Genomic DNA, 15667 nt, shown 5'->3' with positions numbered 1-15667 from the left:
CTAGCCAGAAATTTTAAAGGGATACTTTGGGATTTTAGTAATGAAGCCCTTTGTCTACTTCCCCAGGGTCAGATGAACTCATGGATAGCATTTTTGTCTCTGTGTTAAGAATTCCCTGTCGGTGACTGCACCTCACAACCCCGAGCAAACTCCCCTCCCCATCCCCCACAACCAGAGCCTGAGAGTCTAGGGGGAACCATAAAGCTGCCTCTAAAACTATCTCGGGCCTGTGCCTTGATAGGTTGCAAGGGAGGTTACTAGGGGGCAGGACATCTACCCATCCTCTTGACACTGCAGGTTACACAATACTTGCAGTCTCCCTCAAGCAGCGGCAGAGAGCAACATCTATCTCTGCCTGTCATCAACTGGACTCACTCATATCTCTGGACTTGTGGGATGGTGTGTGTGCCCAAAGTGAGTTGTGTGACATGTATATATTGTTCTTAATAGTTAGTTGTTGTTGTTGCATTATGTATAGCTTGTAACCTGTAAACATGTTCAGGGATTATATGCCATTTATACAGACCTTTATTACTGTTATTATGCTCTTGTGTTATTGTATGTACAGTATATTCATTGCCTTCATTGCCTGATTTCCTTCAACAGAACTACTACCTTTCCCACTTTTCATCCCCATGTTCATCTTCCTCAGTGTGTTTAAAGTTCCTGTGTGTTAACTCTTGGGCAGTTTTATTCCCCTCTAACCTGGGGCAGTGTCAGTGAGTCACAAACCAATAAAATACCTGGAGCCGGATTACTCTCTTTCACTCTGCATCCAGTAGTTAGAAGTAGTTTCGCGAGCCAATGCTAACTAGCATTACCGCAATGACTGGAAGTCTATGATATCTACTAGCATGCTAGCAGTTACCATAGACTACCATTAATTGCGCTAACGCTAGTTAGCAATTGCGCAAACAAGAGTTAGCAACTTCTTTCAACTGCATGCAGAGACATAAAAATGGTATCCACGAGTTTATCTTACTCTGAGGAAGTCGATAAAGGGCTAGTTAAATAAAGGTTAAATAAATACAAAAATTGCCAAAATCCTGAAGTATCTCTTTAAGGTTTCTGGAAGTTGGTTCAAGTGGTGAACAGCTTTTACAGAAAATGCAGATTGGGCAAAAGCTGCAACAGTTTCCATTCACTGCTCCCCTAGTATGGGACCCTATAAAATATAGATTTCATAAAATCATTCTGAAACAATATTCTTACATAAGCAGTAGAATTTGCAGTAAGACACAAATGAAACATACTGTATTTTTTACACATTTCTATTACATCAATAAATTATTTTCACAAAATGATAGGCAACAAATATGACTAATGTTAAAGTTATATACAGTACTTATACACAAAAATGTGTATCAACTGATTCTCTCTCTCTCTGCAAATGTGGCCCAGTACAACAACATAATGTAACACTCATTATTACATCAGTTGAGATTTCATTTTTTATGTTTCTCCATGTTGTCCCTGATATGATATTGTGTCACGTGTCAGTGTGTTTTCAGACGGAAGACTTTGGAGAGAGGTGCTGTGGCGCTGGAGTAGATCAGATAGGACTCCTCTCCGGAAGTAAAGAATTCCCAGTCGCTGCATCCGATGGTGGGAAGCCGGTGAATGGGAACAAACCCCTCGTATCCCTGCCACCTGCACACATCCATATCACGTTCAAGTTCAAAACACAAATCGTGATAATGATGAGTTTATAACATATCACCATAATGTTTGTAAATTCACAATATATCACCCATTCAATTATAGCACCATGACCAATTCTCGTGTATTCATGTGAATACCTGTAGATAATGCTGTTCAGAGAGTGAGACTCTCCATCAAAGGAGTTTGCAACAACCAGGTAACTCTCCTCTCCTACTGTGAAGAACTCCCAGTCAACAGCACTGAAGGGGGAGACAGATAGAGCAATGAGAGAGGGAAGGAAGAGAGAGGAGAGGTGGGGAAAATGTGCACCTGTATGAAGGTGCATGTGTACCTGTATGTGACTATGTCCTGAAAACGCAGGAACAGCTGAGAGCTCATGTCCAGCTCGTAGATGGTCGAGTTGATGGCATAGCGACCGGGGCCGTTGCCATGGAGTTGGTGTCCGTTAGCAACCACCAGGAAGACCCTGCTGCCGATCTGGAACATCTCCCAGTCTGTGGCACAGAATGTCTGAGAGAGAGAGAGAAAGAGAGAGAGAGAGAGAGAGAGAGAGGAAGAAATGAAAGAAAGAGAGACCATAGAATAATGCCGACATTGGAATTCCCTCCCAATCAAAGCTGAGTCTTTTTGTGGTTTCAGTCTGCCTGTCAGTCAACTTCACCTCACATGTGGTTCCATTCAAATGTCTGATTCACTATCAGTTATCTGTCAAAGCTGGATCTAACATGCAAATTCTGCCCCGCTATACATGGTCTATTTTTGTCCTCTCTTAGTTCCGTGGTGTGGGCGGTTGTGCTGTTTTAGGATTTCTGCCAATCTACCCCCCTCGCTCCCTTCCCCCTTGCCAACCCCCTCTTCCTTACTCTGTCTCTTCCTTCTACTTCACCTTCATCTCTCTCACCTTAATAGTCTGAAACAAGCGGAAACTTCCATCCACCCAGACATAGATGACCGAGTCAACGTGAGTGGTCTGTCCGTCGAACGCGTTCGCCACAGCCAGGAAGTGGTAGGGTCCGACCGTGAAGGCCTCCCAGTCGTAAGCCCCAGAGGTCCGCAGGGCCTGGTGTGGTTCAAACAGCTGCGTACCACGGTCCCACTTGTAGATCACACTGTCTATGGTGTGGTTGGTATTACCTAGAGGAAGGGAGGGGGTAGGGAGAGGATGAGATAATTGCAACTGAGTTACTAGTATTGCAACTCATCACAGGAGGCTGCTAAGGGGAGGACGGCTCACAATAATGTCTGGAATGGAGTAAATTAAATGTGGTAACCATGTGTTTGATGAGTTCTGTACCATTCCATTATTCCATTGCAGCCATTATTATGAACCCGTCCTACCCAATTAAGGTGCCATCAACCTGCTGTGCAGCTCATGTACCGTAACAGAGTAGAATATACTTTTCTACAAGGTCTTTTCAGCTTTACAAAGATTTGGCTGCAGCCAGTCTTTACCTGGTCCATGATTGGCTGTAGCCAGTTCCTACCTTGTCTGTGGTTGGCCACGGCGAGGTAGGTGTGTCCTTGGATGCGGAAGGCCTCCCAGTCCCGTGCACAGTGTGTCTGGAGCGCCTGGTAATAAACAAACCTCTGTGTCTTTTTATTCCACCTGTAGATCACTGACAGTTCATCTTTCTCCACTGTCTCCTCCTTCCCTGTGCTCTCCCTGGAGTTAGACACCACCAGGAATATCTACAACAAGTTAAATCAACAAATTAACAAATACAATTGTATTTCAAGTGTATTTAAACATCTCTAAGATGTCTTCCTGTACCTTCTTCCCCATAGTAAAGTGTCTCCAGGAGAGAGCTCCATGTGTGCTGATCTTCTGGTAAAGGTGAAAGCCTCCATCTCTCCAGAGGTAGACTGCAGAGCCCAGGGAGGGGGAGCGGTGAGCCATTGCTGCCATCAAACCCAGCCCTTGTACACTGAACACCTAGACATCGCAGACAGATGGCCAGACAGAGCGATAGAGAGAGAGACACGTTGAAAACCAGTTGAATCTACAACTACGTGTTAATTTAAACAAATATAATAAACTCAGCAAAAAAGAAACGTCCCTTTTTCAGGACCCTGTCTTTCAAAAATAATTTGTAAAAATCCAAATAACTTCACAGATATTCATTGTAAAGGGTTTAAACACTGTTTCCCATGCTTGTTCAATGGACCAGAAGCAATTAATGAACATGCACCTGTGGAACGGTCGTTAAGACACTAACAGCTTACAGACGGTAGGCAATTAAGGTCACAGTTATGAAAACTTAGGGCACTAGAGAGGCCTTTCTACTGACTCAGAAAAACACTTAAAGAAAGATGCCCAGGGTCCCTGCTCATCTGCGTGAATGTGCCTTGGGCATGCTGCAAGGAGGCATGAGGACTGTAGATGTGGCCAGGGCAATAAATTGCAATGTCCGTACTGTGAGACGCCTAAGACTGCGCTACAGTGAGACAGGACGGACTGATCGTCCTCGCAGTGGCAGACCACGTGTAACAATACCTGCACAGGATCGGTACTTCCGAACATCACATCTGCGGGACAGGTACAGGATGGCAACAACAACTGCCCGAGTTACACCAGGAACGCACAATCCCTCCATCAGTGCTCAGACTGTCCACAATAGGCTGAGAGAGGCTGGACTGAGGGCTTGTAGGTCTGTTGTAAGGCAGATCTTCACCAGACATCACCGGCAACAACGTCGCCTATGGGCACAAACCCACCGTCGCTGGACCAGGCAGGACTGGCAAAAAGTGCTCTTCATTGATGAGTCGCAGTTTTGTTTCACCAGGGATGATGGTTGGATTCGCGTTTATCGTCGAAGGAATGAGCGTTACACCGAGGCCTGTACTCTGGAGCGGGATCGATTTGGAGGTGGAGGGTCGGTCATGGTCTGGGGCGGTGTGTCACAGCATCATGGGACTGTGCTTGTTGTCATTGCCAGCAATCTCAACGCTGTGCGTTACAGGGAAGACATCCTCCTCCCTCATGTGGTACCCTTCCTGCAGGCTCATCCTAACATGACCCTCCAGCATTACAATGCCACCAGCCATACTGCTCGTTCTGTGCATGATTTCCTGCACGACAGGAATGTCAGTGTTCTGCCATGGCCAGCGAAGAGCCCGGATCTCAATCCCATTGAACACGTCTGGGACCTGTTGGATCGGAGGGTGAGGGCCCCGAGAAATGTCCGGGAACTTGCAGGTGCCTTGGTGGAAGAGTGGGGTAACATCTCACAGCAAGAACTGGCAAATCTGGTGCAGTCCATGACGAGGAGATGTACTGCAGTACTTAATGCAGCTGGTGGCCACACCAGATACTGACTGTTACTTTCGATTTTGATCCCCCCTTTGTTCAGGGACACATTATTCAATTTTTGCTAGTCACATGTCTGTGGAACTTGTTCAGTTCATGTCTCAGTTGTTGAATCTTGTTATGTTCATACAAATATTTACACATGTTCAGTTATAGGGGGAAAAACGCAGTTGACAGTGAGAGGTTTCTTTTTTTGCTGAGTTTATATTCATATTAAGAAAATATATTTAAACTATATGACCAAAGGTATGTGGACACCTGCTTGTCGAACATCTCATTCCAAAATCATGGGCATTAATATGGCGTTGGTCCCCCCTTTGCTGCTATAACAACCTCCACTTTTCTGGGAAGGGTTTCCACTAAATGTTGGAACATTGCTTGTTTCCAATCAGCCACAAGAGCATTAGTGAGGTCGGGCACTGATGTTTGGAGATTAGGCCTGGCTCGCAGTCGGCGTTCCAATTCATCCCAAAGGTGTTCAATGGGGTTGAGGTCAGAGCTCTGTGTAGGCCATTCAAGTTCTTCCACACAGATGTTGACAAACCATTTCTGTATGGACCTCGCTTTGTGCATGGGGGCATTGTCATGCTGAAACAGGAAAGGGCCTTCCCCAAACTGTTGCCACAAATTTGGAAGCACAGAATCATCTAGAATGTCATTGTATGATGTAGCGTTAAGATTTCTCTTCACTGGAACTAAGGGGCATAGCCCGAACCATGAAAATCAGCCCCAGTCAATTATTCCTCCTCCACCAAACTTCACAGTTGGCACTATGCATTGAAGCAGGTAGCATTCTCCTGACACCCGCCAAACCCAGATTCATCTGTTGGACTGCCAGATGGTGAAGCGTGATTCATCACTCCAGAGAACGCATTTCCACTGCTCCAGAGTCCAAAAGCGTCAACCTTTACACCACTCCAGCCGACGGTTGGTATTGCGCATGGTGATTTTAGGCTGCTCGGCCATGGAAACCCATTTCATGAAGCTCCAGACAAACAGTTCTTGTGCTGACGTTGCTTCCAGAGGCAGTTTGAACACACACAATTTTTTACGCACCGCGTGCTTCAGCACTCAGTGGTCCCGTTTTGTGAGCTTGTGGTTTTGTGAGCTTGCGGCACACTTCAGCACTCGTCGGTCCCATTCTGTGAGCTTGTGTGGCCTACCACTTTGCGGCTGAGCCGTTGTTGCTCCTAGACGTTTCCACTTCACAATAACAGCACTTACAGTTGGCCGGGGCAGCTCTAGCAGGGAAGATTTTTTAAGAACTGACTTTTTGGAAAGGTGGCATCCTACGATGATGCCATGTTGAAAGTCACTGAGCTCGTCAGTAAGGTCATTCTACTGCCAATGTTTGTTGATGGAGATTGCATCGCTGTGTGCTCAATTTTATACACCTGTCGGCCATGGGTGTGGCTGAAATAGGCGAATCCACTAATTTGAAGGGATGTCCACATATATAGTATATAATGTATGTTTTACCTCGATATCATACGTCTCTGAACTGGTGGAGAGGACCTGCTGCTCCAAGACATAGTCTAGTCTCTGGGACTCTGTAGAAGAGATGGAGAGGTCAGAGAGAGAGAGAGAGAGAGAGAGAGAGTGTGTGTGTGTGTGTGTGTGTGTGTGTGTGTGTGTGTGTGTGTGTGTGTGTGTGTGTGTGTGTGTGTGTGTGTGTGTGTGTGTGTGTGTGTGTGTGCGTGTGCGCGGAGGACCCACCTTGCAGCATGGGGACCCAGAGTGTACCGTCACAGAGGTAGAGAGCTCTCCTGACGGGGTTGAACCACAGCTGTCCTCTTACTGAACTGGAACAGGACTTCTCCAGGCCCACAGACACCCGCACCTCTGACTCTGGGGGGGTAGCGTGTGGGAGGGGGTAGAGGGAGAGGGAGGGGGTAGAGGGGGAAGGGGGGGGGTAGAGGGGGAGGGAGGGAGGTAGAGTGTGGGAGGGGAATAGAGGGGGAAGGAGGGGGGTAGAGGGGAGGGAGGGGAGTAGTGTGGGAGGGGGGTAGAGGGGGAAGGGGGGGCAGTAGAGGATAGACGTACAGGGTGAGGCAGGACAGGGGAGAGAGAAAAAAGAGTCAGAGAAAAGAGTCACATTTGTGAGAGAGATCAGGGGACAGTGAAAATAGGAGAGAGAGAGTGTATACCATATGAAGGCAGCGTGAGGTCACTCCTAGTCTCTTTTTGTGGTTGGTCTAGCAGTACCGCGGGCACAGACAGCTCTGCCAGCCCGGGGTTGGAGGACGGGCAGACACGAGGGGTGGCATCAGAGCCTGGTACCAGGACCAGCTGTCTGATCAGACCCTGGGAGGGAGGGACGGAGAGGAAAGGAGAGAAGTAGAGAGAAGCAAGTTATATGGAGAGTGTTGGCATGACCCATTGTGTCACTCTTATCAAGCCATCATGTAGCCATTACTACTAGTGTAAATCTAGTGTACAAAGGTTCTAGAGAGAGAGGGTTGTAGTGTGTGTTGGTTCTTACTGAGAACAGGCCATTCCATCTCCCTCGGCTGCCGATGTGGAATCTGGAACCCTGAACACTGAGGTCAGAGGGCAACGACTTGGAGTGAACCCTGCTGAACACATATGATGACATCATCATTACAGACAGACGGACAAACAGACAGAGAAAAAGGATACATAGAAAGAGAGAGCGAAAGAAGGAGAGCCAGAGAAAGCAACTCACAGTTCCAGGTGTGTGTTGCAGTCCACAGTGAGAGTAGCGTAGTGTCCGCTAAATGCTAAAACCAACGTGTGCCAGCGATCATCAGCCAATTGGATGCCTCGGAAAACCCAGCGCGCCATGACCCCCCCACTGCGACCTCTGAACAGGAAGTGGAGTCCATCTTTGGAGAACCGCAGGCCAATCAGAAGCCGTCCCTGACTGCTGTTCTCTCCATCTCTACTTCCCTTCCTCTTCTCTCCGTCCATTAGTCTTTCTCCCCCTCCATCTGTCTCTCCATCCCGCTCTTCATCACTCTCATCATCCCTCCCTCCTCGTTCTCCATCCTTCTCGCTGTACCAATCTCCATCAGTTCCTCCCTGTGTCTCCCCCTTCCTCTTTCCAATCCTTGCGTCCTCTTCTTCCTTTTCCTCCACCACAGAAAATATGTACTCGTTTTTCTGAAAGACAGGATGAGACAGATCATCACACAGTGGGAAAAGGCAATAAATAAAAAAAATACACTGAACCTTCCCCACGTCATCGATGATGTCACTTCCTGCTGTAATGCTGCCGCAGGTGTTTCTAACACCTGGCCCTTACCTTAGTGGCGACGAGGCTGACCTTCAGGGTGGTGACGATGGAGAACTCTCTGGGGAAGAGGTGACAGTTGACGAGGTGCTGGGAGGACGGGAAGTCCAAGGAAGGGTGAGGACGGGACAGACGGACACCCCTCACACCCCCAGACTGGATCAGATGCACCCCCCCTCCTGTTACCCCCCTCGCCCCCTCCCCTGCCCTGGAGAGAACACGGGACAGAAGGTCCAGGGGGAGCAGGTCTACGGGGAGAGAGAAAGAGTAAGAAAGTGAAAGAGAGAGAGAGAGGGGAAGAGAAAGAGACAGAGAGAAATAGAGAAAGCAAGAAAAACGAGGGAGAGAGAGCAAGAAAAAAAAGAGAGAAAGAGTGAGAAAGTGAGGGAGAGGGGGAGAGAGAGAAAGAGAGGGGGGAGAAAGAGAGTGAGAGAAAGGGGGAGAGCATTTCCTAAATAGTGGGAAACTGCTTTAGGTGGTGAAAGCAGCAAGATAAGGTGTTGTAGTTTCTTGTGTATTCATGATATCAGGTAAGGTTAGTCAGAGTTTACGGGATGGCTGGGAAATGTCTGGTAGGTTTTTGGCATGATCTGTGCATACGTGTAGAAGAGTTATCTGTGCATGAGTGATTTGCATCAAAGTTTTGGCAAATCAAGTTAAACACGCCAAACACTCACGCACACAGCTGATATCTCTCTTACACACACACACACACATACACAAACACTCACACAGTGGTGGAAAAAGTACTCAATTGTCATACTTGAGTAAAAGTATAGATACATTCATAGAAAGTTACTTGAGTAAAAGTCACCCAGTAAAATAATACTTGAGTAAAGGTCTAAAAGTATTTCGTTCTAAATGTAATTGCTAAAATATACTTAAGTATCAATTTTCTTATATTAAGCAAAGCAGACACCACCATTTTCTTGTTTTTAAAATGTACGGATAAACAGGGGCACACTCCAACGCAGACATCATTGACAAAAGATACACTTGTGTTTAGTGAGTCTGTCAGATCACAGGCAGCAGGGATGACCACGTGTTCTCTTGATAAGTGTGTGAATTGGACCATTTTCCTGTCCTGCTAAGCATTCAAAATGTAACAAGTACTTTTGGGTGCCAAGGAAAATGTAAGGAGTTCCTATTTGAACTAGCATCCCTACTGCATGCAAACAAGAGAAAGAAAAGGCGGTGTGTTTAATGCCACTCTACAGTATAATCTGAGAGAGCCGCTATCTGACAGGAAGTACAGTGTTATGTGTCACAATCAAATGTGTCCCCGGATAGGTTACAACACCCACACAGATATTATCATAGCGCATTTAATAGAATAGAACGTACCTCTACATGGTCTCCGTGTCTCTGCAGCTGCGTTGATGACCCTTAACCCGAGAAACAGCAGCAGAGGCAACAGCAGCATCGGCGACGACATCCCAGCTTGCTCCAGCCAATCACAAACACTCACTGATCCGAACGCCAATTGACGCTCATCTACAACACGCGTGTGTGAGTATGTGTAATGTAGTGTGTACGTTTGTGTGTGAGGTGTGTCTAGAGATGGTCCTTAGAGAGTGTCCGTAGGAAGCACCATCTTCCACCAGAGAGAGTCCAGATGACAAAGTGAAGCCTGGATCTAAACTACTCTACAACATCTGACTTCAGCCAAGGCAGACAGGCAGGCTCCTAATGTGTTAGTTCTGTCTGGTCCAGCCCCTTCTCTTATATACCAGGCCCATGCAAATCACTAACCAGTCTGTCAATCATTTCACAGAGTAAAACAGAAGCCGACTGTATCTCTCACATACTCTTCTGAGAGTGTGTGTGTGTGTGTGAAAGAGAGAGAGCAAGATGTATACCTAAGGTGGAGTTGTATGGGCCATAGATACAGAGATAAAGAGCTGTACTACAAAACAAACTTACATTAGATAAACACCATATAGTCCAAGCAGTCATTTTTTTAAAGAAAAAAAAAAGTAATTTTGAAAACATGCATACCACCGGTGACCTCTGCTCCACCAATAGAGCGCTTGATACCGGCTAAGCTATTACCATATTAACCAAGATCCCTGTTATTAGGACCTTTATTATTGTAGTAGCTGAGGAGTGGATGACTATGTACTTGAGTTTGTTTATGTAAGACAGCTGTTCTCATAAAGGATTTTCTAATATTACATTCTGAGAAAATTTAATAAAAATTGTAGAGGGGAATTAGGTACAACTCTCAGGTGCGGACCCGGGAGGTTGGACCAATGTGTGTCTGTATACATGTGTATTTCAGCCATGCCCAGGCTTCAAATAGCTATTCCGATACAGATCAAGGAGAGGTGTTCACTCTGTTATACACCTTTTACTGCTGTTTTTCCTTTTCTTCAAGAGCAGGTTTGTGCGCTTTAGCGGATCAGTGGGCAGGAGGAAGATGTCCTATAGACAATTCTAGTGTTTCTCCTAGCCATTTATTTTAAAGCATACAGGATCTGACAGGATCATGATAACTTTCTTCCTTCTTGTATCTCTCTATCCCATCAGGCTATCAATCGACAGTGCTTAATCTGACTGCATCAGCCAATCACACAGAGCGATTTAACATCCTGACAGATGGCTGACCGCAGGCAGAGATGTAATAAATACGGAGGGAGATTTTCTCCTCCGTCCTCTCCTCCTTTTGAAAAAGGTCAGATTATCAAGAAGAAACAAATGCAGTTGTATTTAATTATACTCCTTCTCCGCTAGGATGACGTTTACAGAGGAATCCCAAAATACGAGTCCAAAGTGGTCAAAATGAATTTTAATGTATAGTTTTTAAATGTGTGCATGCAGGTCCTCCTCTGATAAAACAGCAGCTTATTCAAAGGAGTGTAGTGGATTTCGGCAGAGAAGACTCCAAGGATGTACTTGTGCTTCCTCCATGGGAAGACTTCAAGGACAGAGGTAGACTTCTCCATTCACCTAATTACAAACGGACAGTCCTCAACCACTTATCGGTTTCCAGAGGAAAGGACGGGCTTTGGCCCAAATTAGAATCTAATCACCGCGGCCCTTGCCATGATTAAACGCTTGAACAGAAACATGCAAGCACACAAATACAGGCACGCAGGATATAGTCCCCGCTTTACTTCTGCTGAACTGGGACCTGCTGATAGAAAGGGAAGACGGGGATGGGGAGACAGACAACTGTGTACCTATAGACAGTAGCACCCCCTGCTGGTCTTTTTATGCAGCTGAGAAAACATTTCAGAGACAGTACTGTCAAATACTGCTGGATAGGGTCCAACATACACAATTGGTAGTAGATACACGACTATAAACAATACATTGAACATACAATTCATGATTCTCATGTGTAACCGGCAGTCCACTGAATGAGCCCGTTATATCACACTTTTAAAGGAGGAGCCGTGACAAGGAGCCTGAGTACCAAACTATATTTATTGTTTACAGTAGTAAAAGACACCAAACAATGTACAAATCAGTAGAGAAACCAAACAAATACCATATGACAAAACATGTGGGTAAAGAACATAACTGCCCCCCCCCCTTATGCTCCAAGTAGACGTAGCCCCTAACCTCAGATCTAGGATCAGAAAACCGTAACCCCCAAAACATTAACCATTACGGGGATGCAAATTATCGGACCCTGTATCAGTGTTCAAGGATGACTTCTCCCTCCCGCCTTACACCCCCACCCAAACACCGAAAGCAGAGTCGCTGACAGGGCTGCTGTAAGAACTGACCACTGAAAAAATAATAAAAGAAATTACCCCATATGGTATCAGGGAATATTCCCTTTTGACTGCCCTAAAAAACTAGGGGTGCATCTCAACAGTATAAGTAGCTTCCTTGTGACAAGGGGTCTCCTTGTAAAACGGACACTAAAGAACTGGACAGGTGAACGCTTATTCCATGGTCAGCATCCACCTTAGCCTAAATGTTCAGATCGGTGTCAAATGAAGGAGAGGCAACATAAGACTTGAAATGCACCCTTGGTTTTCTCCCTCGGAAACCCCCAGGGCCCCCCCCCCCATGTCAAACCATTGGAAGGGTCCCGAAGCCACCCCCTAGGCACTTCTTGTAGATTTAAGTTGTTGGATAAATACAAAACACTACACAAGTGGCTTAGGTGTAGGGGGTTGTTTCTAGATCAAAAGCCACGATTCTTAGCATTGGAAAGAACCAGAATCTGTCCCAAGACAGTTCAAGAGTTCAATGTTGACTAAGACAACAGACATTTGAGGGGAGCCCTTCCCCCACCCCATCCAAAAACACGCCAGACATCTTTTAAAATAAGATCAAGGAAACACACAGACGATGGGGAAGCCTCAAAGTAGAATTTGCCCCTTACTGATCTAGGATCAGCTCATCGTGTCCTAAACTTAACCTCATCCAATATGGGGTAAACTAATAACTGACCTTAAATCAGTGTCTAGGGGGCAAATTCATCCCAATCCTACACCCCAGGACAAAACTGACAAACATTCTTTTTTTAAAACAACAAAGGAACACAGAAGCTGAAGAGTGACTGGAGGAGAGGAGCAGTGGGCGTGGTTTGGGTATGTCAATCACTGTAACAGGAGGGGCTTAGCAGAGACCACCTGTCTGCTGTTGGAAAACATCTATGGTGTCTTCATCCTCCATCTCCAGCTAATGAGAGAGAATTAACATGTGTGAGATGGAAGGAGAGGGATCTAGTAAAGAGTGATTCCATGATGGGGAGATGTAGTGAGAAGCAATCAAGTTCATTGAGAGAATATAGAGAGCCGCCAGTTGTCTGTGCAGTGTACCTGTGAAGGTGTGTCTGTCTCGTTGATTGGCTGTCCGTCAAACCTGAACCTGATCTGCCTTATCGAGAGCCCCTGCAGGAGAAAGAGGACACATAAGAAATACATGGGACAGATATTCCTATAGTATTAGGAATCAGGTCAGCTCTTCAGATAATATTACTATGTGCAATGTTCAGTGTGCCCCCTGCTCCAGTCTTCGCCATTGAGGCGGCAGGTAGGAGGGCAAGGTGTCTGATTGGCGACTGCGCTGACCTGACGTTCGCAGTAGGCCTTCATCAGTTTGCTGAGCGGAGTGTGTCTCTTGATTTTGAACTGAACCACAGAGCCGTCCTGACCGGCTACCTTTAAGTTAATGTGGTCGTTCTCAGTCTTCACGCCCTCCTGAAACACAACCAAACAGCAATTAAAAGATTAACAATGTAGTTATTCAGTCTTCAATACTTCTGTCTTGGAGAGGCAAACAATTGACGTGTACAACCACTGTTAAGACTCCTCACACGTCTCTGGACGGGGAAGCAAGGTAGTGTTCTTGTCTGTAAATTAGGGTTGCCTGCGGGTGGTACTGGGTCTGGGAAATGTGCGGAACCCGAAGGCTGTGACTGAAGCAGCCAGCTACTAGACCCAGGCGTTATCCGTAGCAAAATCCACGTTCAGCTTTTCCTAGTACCTCAAATCGAAAAAAAATATGAATCCTGTATCAATTAGTGGTTAGGGACTATTTCGTACAGACGAGATATGAACAAGTTAGCTATATCTGGTCTTACCGGCGCCTGGCCAACGCCATGCGTGTTTACTGGCCTAGAAGATACAAACAGTGCGTTAACATAATTAGTTAGTTATCCATTTCAATAAGTGGATGCCGACGAATGCATCCAAATCACTCGAATATGGCTTCCAAATCGTGTCACATTTTGTGCCGCTATTCTTGCGGCGTTTAGCTAGCTAGTTGCTAGCGTGGTCTTTTTTCCACAAAGAAAAACCCGCTAACGATATCGGTGTATTCAACTTCGAAATGTAAGTGGTATTTATGTTTCAACAATTCTATTTTCTGGTTGAAATACTTCGCATAACATCTCTAATAGTATGTATATCTGATCGACTTAGAAATATCGTATCCGGAGGCAGCACTCCATTCATTTTACTACGAAACAAACAGTGCGCCGATTCAGACAAACGTGCAAACCGGGCCATTTTTGATTGCATATTTCAGGCGCTATTTAGCGTTAGACTGTTTTAATCACCTTAAATAGCCATCACATGTTGATAGCCGACTAGCCTTACCTTTGGTTTCTCCTCCGACATTTTGGTGGGTTTTCTTTAAAGGATTTGAGGGTTAAAATGTAATTTTGGCAGTGTTTTCGTTTGCACCTCTTTAAGCTATATGCTCTTCTCCTCCACAAACACGGGAACGCGCTTTGGTCTCTCGTTCCGCAGACACTGATTGGCTTTCGTGGAATCACGTGACATATTCTCTCGGACGCGGATGCGGGGACGTGCAATTCAGCCAAATACTCGGCCACGCGACATTAAGAACCCGCCAAAGGCAGGGCTGAGTGTGGCCCTTGCTTAATTTCAAATAAATACACACATTGCACTCAGATCAAATTGTATTTGTCACATGCTTCGTAAACCACAGGTGTAGACTACCATTAAATGATTATTTACGGGTCCTTTTCCAACAATGTAGAGTTAAAGATACAACCTTTAAATATTGACACAAGGGAAACACAGTGAATAACAATAATGAATAAACATTAAAAAATCTAACGTTATTTGTCACATGCGCCGAATACTATTATTTTTGAATACAACAAGTGTAGACCTTACCGTGAAATGCGTACTTACAAGCCCTTAACCAACAGTGCAGACCAAGAAGAGTTTAAAAAAGATTTACCAAATAAACTAAAGTAAAAAATAATAAAAAGTAACACATTAAAATAATAACGAGGCTGTATACGGGGAACCGGACCGAGTCGATGTGCGGGGGTACAGGTTAGTCGAGGTAGGTAGGGGTGAAGTGACTATGCATAGATAATAAACAGCGAGTAGCAGCGCAGCAGTGTACAAAACAAATGGGGGGGGTCAATGTAAATAGTACGGTTGGCATTTGATTAATTGTTCAGCAGTCTTATGGCTTGGGGGTAGAGCCTTTTGGTCCTAGACTTGGCACTCCGGTACCGCTTCATGTGCGGTAGCAGAGAAAACAGTCTATGACTTGGGTGACTGGAGACTCTGACAATTTATTAACATCAACTATGTACAGGGAGTACCAGAATGATGTTGTAAAATACAAATGATATCAAGCCAAATCTTCCATCTTCATCATAATGGATAGAGAAATGGGGTGTATTCATTACAGAATCCGTTTAATAACCAAATGGAAGCAAACTGAGAGTAGAGGATGGGTGATAGGCAACGAGACTGGAGATCCACTACCAGAAACATGGCTTTGATGACCAACCGGGGGCGCTCCAACTCAACATGTAATTTCTCTCTTAAGGAAGAAAGGGAAGGATTGGAATGGGTAGGGATCGAGGCCTGTGTTACAATTCCAGAAAGATTCTCTCTCTCTCTGTGGCTCTGCTCATAGAAAATGCTTGAATAAAGAGTATACGTATCCTTGATGAAAATAGTATATTAAGAATTGAGGATCAAGTCAGAACT

The 15667-nt window shown here is 45.5% G+C and overlaps 2 protein-coding genes across 3 annotated transcripts; both read right to left on the bottom strand.

The window, feature by feature from the left end:
* Positions 1-1039: 1039 nt before the first annotated feature.
* Positions 1040-9929, bottom strand: LOC139532301 (thrombospondin-type laminin G domain and EAR repeat-containing protein-like). 2 transcript variants are annotated; one of them, XM_071329736.1, is made up of 13 exons: positions 9567-9929; positions 8235-8470; positions 7656-8092; positions 7452-7545; positions 7117-7273; positions 6686-6817; positions 6449-6519; positions 3434-3595; positions 3147-3351; positions 2564-2796; positions 1994-2172; positions 1800-1901; positions 1040-1650 (listed from the first exon to the last, which is right to left on the bottom strand). In XM_071329736.1, exons 1-13 carry the CDS (start codon positions 9655-9657, stop codon positions 1497-1499), a joined length of 2253 nt encoding a protein of 750 aa, XP_071185837.1. In that variant the 5' UTR covers positions 9658-9929; the 3' UTR covers positions 1040-1496. The 2 variants fall into 2 exon arrangements, with proteins under 2 accessions (XP_071185837.1, XP_071185839.1); XM_071329738.1 differs by having other exon boundaries at positions 7452-7542.
* A 1703-nt stretch (positions 9930-11632) lies between these two features.
* LOC139532300 (small ubiquitin-related modifier 3) lies at positions 11633-14476 on the bottom strand. The gene is made up of 4 exons (XM_071329735.1): positions 14285-14476; positions 13256-13384; positions 13004-13075; positions 11633-12863 (listed from the first exon to the last, which is right to left on the bottom strand). The coding sequence occupies exons 1-4, from the start codon at positions 14303-14305 to the stop codon at positions 12801-12803; spliced, it is 285 nt and encodes a 94-aa protein (XP_071185836.1). The 5' UTR covers positions 14306-14476; the 3' UTR covers positions 11633-12800.
* Between the last annotated feature and the right edge of the window lie 1191 nt (positions 14477-15667).

The sequence above is a fragment of the Salvelinus alpinus genome, chromosome 10 (assembly GCF_045679555.1).
Source record: "Salvelinus alpinus chromosome 10, SLU_Salpinus.1, whole genome shotgun sequence".
In the NCBI taxonomy this organism is placed as follows: domain Eukaryota; kingdom Metazoa; phylum Chordata; class Actinopteri; order Salmoniformes; family Salmonidae; genus Salvelinus; species Salvelinus alpinus.
The sequence above is the reverse complement of the archived record's forward strand: the minus strand, read 5'-3'. Positions and strand labels throughout refer to the sequence as shown.